The 9,777-nt window shown below is 38.8% G+C and overlaps 1 protein-coding gene across 1 annotated transcript; it reads right to left on the reverse strand.

The window, feature by feature from the left end:
* Positions 1–823: 823 nt before the first annotated feature.
* On the reverse strand, positions 824–9,541 carry LOC136178595 (pancreatic secretory granule membrane major glycoprotein GP2-like). Its single transcript, XM_065953041.1, has 10 exons — positions 9,474–9,541; positions 7,549–7,640; positions 6,195–6,683; positions 5,599–6,033; positions 4,687–4,886; positions 4,134–4,285; positions 1,809–2,051; positions 1,524–1,683; positions 1,339–1,414; positions 824–1,235 (listed from the first exon to the last, which is right to left on the reverse strand). Exons 1-10 carry the CDS (start codon positions 9,494–9,496, stop codon positions 1,216–1,218), a joined length of 1,890 nt encoding a protein of 629 aa, XP_065809113.1. The 5' UTR covers positions 9,497–9,541; the 3' UTR covers positions 824–1,215.
* Between the last annotated feature and the right edge of the window lie 236 nt (positions 9,542–9,777).

Genomic DNA, 9,777 nt, shown 5'->3' on the forward strand with positions numbered 1-9,777 from the left:
ATCTACAATAAAATTAGCCGATACCGATAGTCACTGGATATATTTTAAAAAAACAAAACCTGTGGCCCCCAAGCGATTCTAACACGACAAATTTGGCCCGCAAGAAAAAAAGTTTGGACACCACTGCTCTAGAAGATACTGATGTTATGCTATTAGCTGAGGCTTTAAAACTTTTAAACCCCTGATAAACAAGATGGTGAATACTGAAGTGAAGTAATTCTACAGCAAGCAAGAAAAACAAAACACCTCAAATTAGTTATTTAAAAAAATCTTATTTGAAAGGGAATTAAAGACAAACTCAGTTTCTCGAGAATTTTACTTGAAGTCCCCTTCACATACAATTCTTGAGAAACTGAGTTTGTTAATAGAGGAAGTTTAGAGAATAAAGGAACCAAGACCATTTATATCCATATAAAAGGTTAGGTGATGTCTAACCGGAGTTGCTTCACGGCCCTTTGAGCGATGATTAAGTTGTTGCTTGCATTATTGTTGGACATGGCGACGACTGTCGATGGACAAAAAGTTGAGAGCTACTTAAAATGAACATGAACGGCTGGGCAGGAATTAACCCTGACTGCTCCAAACCCTGAACCCGACTGGGGAACGTTGGTCACTTTTTTTGTCAATAAAAGTTCCATGGGATATGTGGGGAAAAAATAAATCAACATATTGTATTTTTCTAATATTTAATCTATCTACATAAAATACCTCTTCATGCACAGATGGGCAGGATTTGTAAAGGTTAAGTCTGACATATTCAACAATCAGTGTAATCTTTTTTTAAAGTGTTTATTTATAACACCTGCAAACTTGCAGAATAGGTTACAGTTTTCACCTAACTTGGAAAATCTGTCATTAGTTTAATAATCTACTTTCAAACAACATTGGTTCAAGACAAATGTAATTTAAAACATGCTGAAAGAACATATAAAGTTATATATAATGAAAAATTAAAATCATGTCTGCACCCAAAATGACCACAGCAGTGAAGAAGAGTTTGGTAACATGTTTTTTTAATACATTTCATTATTTCTTTGTTATTGTTGATTTGTTACACAATCATTACAAAGGACAGAAGAATCAGAGCAGACTGTGTGTGAGTGTGAAAAGTTTGATTATAAAAGGTTAAACCAGTTTTTAAAATAGTTTCATGTCTTGTGCATAAGAGAAACGTCTTCATGATATGACATTATGGGATGTGTTGGTGTAACCAGCTCACTTAGTTGACTTGTCCCCTAAAGATTAGGAAAGAGATATAAGAAAAAACATGCTTGTTATTTCCACACAGTTTATTGTGTTGGGACATCAGCCCTCAGACTAAATCATATTTTTACTCACAAGCAATTGGTCCAATGGTGACGCGGTCCATAGCAACAGAGCTGGAAACAGAGCGATATTTCCTCCTTTGACAGGACTTCATGGTGGAGAGGATACAGAAAGAGCAGATATTGTCACTGTCCTTTTTTTAAGCAGCAGTGATTATGGATGAACAACTCATTGATGAAGTGAACTGTTTGACTTACTGGGACACAGTGAAATCTCTCTCGGTCACACAGGCTTATGTTGCAGTGAAGATAAATGGCTCTATAATCGTCCTCCAGCAGGAAGAGCAGGGCAGAGAAACGAGCACGCAAAGACATGCCGCTCTCAATCACAGACACCTGTCGGGCATCGGTCGAACACCTGGCAGAGAGAACAAAAAGAGCTCACCAAGTCCATAAAGCATATTACACTACATCTCACTTTTCCCCATTTCAGTTTAACTCCACAAACAATGTTCTGAGTCTAAAGAGAAGAGGGACACTCACTTGTTCTGGATGAGAGAGAATCGCTGGTAATAGTGAGGATCAGATGAGTGAGAGGCGTAACATTCCTCCAGAACAACAACAAATCTGAGCTCTCTTTCTGTTACAGAGACACCCACGTACAAAGGTGAACCCAGTGGCAGGTTGACCCCTCCAGCTGGGAAAGTCTCAGTGAAGGCGGAGTTACGGAAAAGAGACATGACGGCACTGGGTCCGGCACCAGATCCTAAAATACCCCCTGAAGACCTGCAAAGAAAGTAAGTTTGAATTGATGTTCAATTAAACATCTTAAAGGGGCTATATGTAACTTTCAAAAATACTGCATTCGTAGTGACACTGCAGGCCGTTAGGTGAACTGCACCAGTAACCTGTTGCTCGCTCTCGCTCACGTGTTCGTCATTCGTGCTCGTACGTACACAAACAAGCATCATCATCGGCCACGAAACACTGGATATTTACCGGCATAAAGTTTACAGAGGAGGTAAGTGGTCATAAACATGTGAGAGTCTGTGAAGGAGTCTGTGTTCTGCTTTAGGCCGGTCGTTTATTTGTACTAACAGATTCCATATTACATTCATTCTCCATCTTACAAACGACATTCCCGACATGCACTACTGTTGATCTCTGTAAGCGGAGCGGAGTGTTTTATACAGGAACATAGATAGACAGTGAACATTTACTTTTTCACATCAGTTAACTGTTTGCTTATTAATGGGCAATAAAAAACGATTTATACATGTAAAAAGATACATATAGGACCTTCAATTTTGTACAATCAAAATGATTTCTGAATAATCTGGTTTTGTGGTTGTAGTAGTTTATGTAATCATGCTGATACAGACAACAGGCAGTGGAATAAAAATGTTCCTGTCCAGAATAATTTGATGATGGTTTAGGGTAGGACAAAGCGAGAGAAGAGGGATCGACTTTACAGTACAACAATGGGATTACTCTGGGATAAATTCAAATAGCTGACTGTCCAACAAAACGTGTGTTTGGACCTCACTCAAACACTTTATTAACGGGCTTTAGTGCTGTACAAAGCATGTTTCTCTTTTTCATACAGAAAAAAACCTACACTGTAGGCTATGTTGTTATTTAAAGTGGGTTATAGGTTAGACATCCTGTATACTCATGCTGCTGACACAAACCCTACAACACTGCTTTCATTCACTGTGGTACCATCACATTCTTGGTTTAATATTGCTATGGCAATTTCCACTTTGAATTTGATTTAAAAAAATATGATATCACTGACTTTTTGATCAAACCAGCACAACTGTGTTTTTATTCATCAAGCCTGGTTTTTGTTTGGGGAGGGATAAAAGCTCGAATTAAAAACATCTGCAGGACTAGCCCTACCAAACCTCTCTAACTACTACATAGGTGCCCAAATAAAAGGAGCATTTATATAAAAGGAGCATGTGCATTCACAAATTAATGCATATTTACAAAAGTAACTAATCTTACCTCCGATAGAATAGACAACATCTTCATTAGCAGTACATTAAGAGCCTGGGTAAAAGTTACACGAACAAAGCAACTCCAAAAAGACCTGGTGTACTTGAGAGAAATTGCAAGTGACAGAGACTTCAAACCAAAAACAATAGATGATACAATTAAATTATGGGCTGAAAAATGGCTGACCAGATTTATCCAGTTCATTAAAAACAGGGTGCTGGATAAGAAGCTACTTAACAAAAATAATGGATAATAAAACTCATAATGATGTACACATACACGTATTGATACACCAGGAATGTTTTATTAAGGATAGGGCCATGATGATAAGAAATATTTTAATATTTTGACCACTGAAGGTTCAGATCCCCTCCCCTTTAATTTTCCATTTGCTGACTGCTTTGTATTTTTTTAACATCTTCATTGCTGTACGTATTTGCCATCTAAAGATTGCGTACATACAACAAAGGCCTACCCGCTGTTTATATTAGGTACAAAATAAGTCACAAAACTTAAAATATGAAAACAATGAAGAATATAAAAATGATCTTAGTAACAATATGAATTGTTTTCCTTGCTTTATCTTTATTTTTTAAATGGCAAATGTAGTGCACATTTTGTCTCTAACTGAAAACCTTCTTTTTTGATATGCCAAAGGTCTAATGGGGCCCCCTGGTGGATTATCTATGTGCTGTCTGTAACTAAAGGAACTCACTGAGGACATGTGTATCAAAAATGATTCACCTGGTTATATAGTTAATATCAACATTAGATCTCAGAAGTATTATCAGGTATTAGTTAAACAGTTCACATGACATATTGACTAGTGCATAGTTAGTAACAATCAATAAGAGGGAGGCTACTTACGGCAGGAATGGTCTGATAGCCACATTCAGGCTGGTGTCTGTTTCCAGGGGATACGCACAGGAGAAGGGGATGCTCACAGGAAGGTTAAAGGACCCATTGATAACAGGGTAGACAAATAAACTGTTGGAGTAGATCGCATGTGTGCGGTTGGTCTGAAAAACGGGTTGATTGAATTAATGGAAAGTACAGACATGTAAACTTTAGTTGAAGTGCTGTGAGCAGCTGCATTAAAAGCATTACCAAAGAGAGGGAGAAAAAACTTCCCTACAGGGGGGAGAAGCTATATTTAAAATGTTTTAAGATAATGAATAATGAGTCCCTGTGCACCTTAAATTTAGTCTCAGACCAACCAAAAGCGATAAGGTTTAACTTGGAGTACAGTAAAAGAAGAGGGACAATAGGAAAAAGTATTTTAAAGAGGTCCAGATTTTAACATTTTTCCATTAACTGCATGTTTAAAATCAATTTGAAGGAAAATAGCATGACAAAAGAAAATGTTGAAATTAAGTTCCAAAGGAAAAGCTAAGAAATAAAACAACAACTAAGTCTGTACCGTCAGAGTGTTTCCACAGGCACCTTCCACAGCGTCTACTTCATACCACACCGTGTTATTTTGTACTCTGGCCCAGGAGCAATTAAGAGATGCCAAGTTGCCAGAGTATGGGTTCAAACCTGAGGTGAGGTCAGCCAAATCCAGCCCCATTTGAAGTTTATCAGGGCTGCAAATTAGCTGGTGATCATGCAGTGCAGAGTCTGGAAATAAAAGAATAAAAGGAAGAGAACACAATAAAAATTATCATGCATATATCCTGTGAAACTAAATCACAAACTCTGTAAACTGTCGCTTCACTATGAACATGTGAAAGAAAATCATTTTAGTACAACTATTGGAATTTAAAGAGGACATATTATGAAAAATCCACTTCGACAGTGTTTTTGAACATATATTTGGGTAACCTGAGTGTCTACTGACCCACAAAATGTGAAATAAATCCCTCCAGTCCTTTGTTTTCTGCAGGTAAGTCTTACAACACAAAGAAAAATCCTCCGTCTCAAATTTGGTCTCCTTGTGATGTCACAGTGGGATTCTGGTAAAAAATATACCCTCCCCTCCCCTGGTACCTCGACCAATGGACTCCACCCCCAGCCTAGAACAAAATTCTTGCGCAGATCTGCCATTTTTATTCTCGTTACAGAGGAGTGATGTCTACAGGGAAATCTCAGGGGGTCATTGCATTTAAAGAGACACACACACCAAAACGAAATGTTCTGAGAGAACTGGTTTATACAGGGTCACAAACCTCCTCTGGTGCTTGATTCATGTTATATTTTGACCAAAGCACAGCACAGATGTTTCATTTGGACCACAGGGGACTGTTTGAAAAGGTGGAAAATGGATATAATATGTCCTCTTTAATATGAGCAACAAGAATTGGCAATTACTTAAACAAGAGTAAACATTAACCTTCACAGACGACACTGGCATCTTCAAAGTGATTACAGTTGTGGACCCCAAGCCCTGGATGTCTGCACTCTGTTATTGATGTTTCATTGCCGGAACAACCAACATCATCCAACCAGATGGGTCCACTGCCCGGACCAAAAGTTGCATTTAGTAATGCTGAACGAGGAGGGCCACAGTCCATCTGTCTACACACCACGTTAGCATCACTGAGGTCCCAGGCTTTGTCACACACTGTCCCCCACCGACCATCATGGTAGACCTCCACTCTGCCAGAGCAGGACTGGTTCCCTCTGTTAACCAGACGGACCTCACCCTCAACTGCTGAGCTGTTGTCGGGTGTTGTGGTGGAGGGGATATTGACCTGACTGGCAGAAGGGGTCGCTGTACTTGGATCAGGTGTGGTTGAAGGATCTCCAGGAATTGTTTCGTTCACCTCTGGTTACAGTGAAAACAAGTAGATACTGTTGCTTAACTAAAGGAACATTTTAAATCAGAATTTATAAGAACAGGACAATAGAGTCATTCTTTAAATAACTCATTTAGATGAAAATTTTAAATCTCTTGTTACAGACTTAATGTTACAAATGGAACAATACCTGCACAGTATGCAAGGTAACAGTTGCTTGGCGGCTCAAGTTTGTAGACAAAGTAGTTTCCATAGCAGAGCTTGACATGGATGGTGTGTGAGGAGAAACGACAGCAGCTTCCTGACCATGAGTTACACACAGTGCGGTTCACAATCTGACCTGACTGTGTGGGATGAGGAGTTGTTATCCACAGAGGAGCATGGGTTCCACACCTGTTTTCAGCCACACACTTCTCTGGAATATTAGCACTGGTTTGGCCCAGAAACAGCCGATACCAGCCTTGCCAGTCAACATTTCGGTCACAGTGTAGGTTCTGGGTGGACGTGTTATTTGTTGATCGCCAGTCATCATTCAGCACAGTGTACTCCTGGCAGGGGTCAGCACACTGGAGAGTCCCATTCTTTTTGACACAGTCTGTGCCTGAAGGACACACAGTGGAGCCACAGCTGAACTGGACAGACTGGAAGGAGGGACCTGATGTGGAGCTGGGGGAAAACCCTGGTGGTGCAGAAAAATGACATCTAAACTGTTAGTATTTAAAGGTCCCATATTATGATTTTTCTGGTTTTATATGCCCTTTAGTGTGTTTTCCAAGTGTCCTGTGCATGTTTAGGCACATCTATGTGCATAAATTCAAAGTCCACAGAAACGCAGCTTCTCCTACCTCCTCCTGTTAGCTGCAGCATTAGCTGCATGTAACGTTGGTTCTAGCCCCCCTCGATAAAAATGTGTCAGTCCAACGTCATTTTCAGTGTAAGATCACTGATCTAAGTCCATTGGCTCGTTGTGGCAAGCCCTGCAGCTCATGTTGTTGACACGAGACGCGTGCTGAGCAACTGACCAATAATGACAGAGCGGATCGGAAGACCAATCAGAGCAGACTTGGCCCACGTGGAGTCTAACAGTGGGGGCTCAGCAGAGCGTAGCTGATGGACTCAGAGCGTAGAGGGAGCAAGGAGGAGCAGTACATGAAAACAGACACTTTTTTCGGACTTTAGCTATTGTGAACGTACAAAAGTAGGTACATAGATTAAATATACGAACCCCAAAAAGGGCATAATATGGGCTCTTTAAATAATGTAAGAATAGCTGATATACATTATCACTGGGGTGGTAAAATGCAACACTAACAGAATTAAATATCATAAGAATTTTTAGCGGGGTAGGCTTATACTGTGAAAAAGTTGAGTATCACATTCTTATTAATTGGTCTTCAAAACCCCCACATATATAGCGCAATCAGTTTGGTTTGTGTGTCGGGAAACAAATGAACTTATTCATTTGATCAAATGCTTTTAATTGAAGCACATGACAACTCAAATAGGAGAAAAGATACATGAGAAAATGAAGTCAGATGGTTTACCTGATGTTCTTACAGTAAAACACTGTAAAAGCAGGAGTAAAAACACACCCCTAGGCACCGTCATTATTGCCCACATCCACGATATTGACTTTCTGAAAAAGAAAAAAAGGCATGTCTGAAACCACATTTTCAACTAGAATCACAGCCATGGCCTTGGCAGCCATCGCTACCACAGTCTGTTTGGCAGCTTTTTCCACTTCCAAGCAGCAGCTAACATTTTTGAAGTACTTGAGCACCACCTGTAGGTCAACTGTTGGTGACTGTTGTCGCCACAGGAACAAGTTTCCATAATAAACAAGTAGTATGGAACTCTGGGGAATCGAACCATAATCATCAGATTACCTGAGTAGCTGTTTCACCCACTGGGCTACAGAGAGACAAAACACCATCAAACCATACCACACTATGAGGCAGTGACAAAACACTGGAAAATCTTTGGTTTTTAGACCTTAGACTTTAAAAAAATGTTGAACACAATTGTAAGAAATATAGAGAAGTGAACTTACAAATGGAATACAACTTGCAGCAAACGAGTCATTTATGAGTATATGAGCCTTGAACACAACATTTTTGATGACTGACCAGACGGTGGCGCTATAGGATCATTTATGAGTATATTGAGCATTGTACAACCAGTAACCACATGGCCAAGTTTGAATACTATAGCACTTTTAGTTTTTGAGATATCAGCTTTTTGATGACTGACCAGATGCTGGTGCTATAGGATCATTTATGAGTATATTGAGCATTTTACAAGTAACCATATTGCCAAGTTTTAATACTATAGCACTTTTAGTTTTTGAGATATCAGCCATTTAAGATCTGCTCTATTTGATATTTAACATTTAAAAATTTCAGTTAAAATCAGTCAAACATTTAAGTGTTGAGAAAAGCAAAAACCTTCACAGCACACATGACCTGGAGTCAGCATGCTAGTGAGTAGCTTATGTAGTTTCTCAGGAATTGAATACAGTATCTTCGAGTTAGGTGGACTTGCCAGCAGCCTAAGTCACTGCGCCACAGTGCAGACAAGGATTCAGCATGCACTTTCACTATATGAGGCAATGACGTCACTTGGTGAAAACTCTTTTCAAATTTAAACACTTCAAATTTCAGAATTTGATCGTAAAATTCTGAAAAAAATCATACAACATCCTGATGCCTTCCTGAAGGCAGTTGACAAAATGATCAAACATTAAGCGAAATAGAAAATGTTTTGTTTACAGTACTGATTACAGTAAAACGTTTGCTGTCTTTATAGGCACACTGTTTAACCGATCTTTTCAGTACCATCCAAGGAACACTCTTTGTGATTATTATTTTAGAACGGCTAACTTTTAGCAAATTATTATCATTGGTAGCATAACGCTTAATTTCTCATCATATGGTGGCGCTATGAGTATCATCTTTTAGTATGGTAAACATGGTACCATTAGGAACCATAATCTGAAGTTTGAATACCACAGTACTATTAGTTTTTGAGTTATGAGCTTTCAAAATTGTGTCCCATAGGGTTCCATTCATTTTTTTACAGTTTAAAATATTCATATTAAATCACTGAAACATTATAGCATCACTACAAGTACTAGCAAAATTCTCATCACCTAGCTTTACCATTTCCAGTTTGAACCATGTTTCTAGCACAATTAGTATAGGAGTAGATACCAGCCAAAAAAAGGAGGAATAATAATAATAATAATGATAATAATAAATTATAGAAATAAAGAGCAAAGATGCTGCCAGCTCTCACACTTGGTTTAGAATAACTAATTATTATAAAGTAATTTATTACAAAAAAGAAAGCACTTAAGCCCTCCAGTATACTAGGTCTATCGTTTTGCATTAATATGTCTGACATGTCACAAACCTAACGAGAATGTAGAAAACTCAACTCTGTAGAGCAGAGTTGCATATTGTAAACTTACAGTGCAGTATTCGGTTTCACCATGATGAGTCCTGTATGAAGCACTTCTCGTCAATGCCATCAACCCGCGTTCACACTCCTTTTAACCTGCTCGCTGAAAACACTCCCCTATTGGTTTGTGGAGTAGTTTCCTGGTCACATGGTTTATTAGACACGAGAGCCAAGATATGTCAAAGACTATCAACCACATTGATGAAAATGCATTATTTGTTTATACAGTGTCAGATTTAAGATGTTCACACCTTCTAGAGCCAATTGTGTCCGCTCCCTAAAACTGCTATAAAAAGTATAGGCCTATAAAATCT

The sequence above is a fragment of the Labrus bergylta genome, chromosome 1 (assembly GCF_963930695.1).
Source record: "Labrus bergylta chromosome 1, fLabBer1.1, whole genome shotgun sequence".
NCBI classification, from domain to species: Eukaryota; Metazoa; Chordata; class Actinopteri; order Labriformes; family Labridae; genus Labrus; species Labrus bergylta.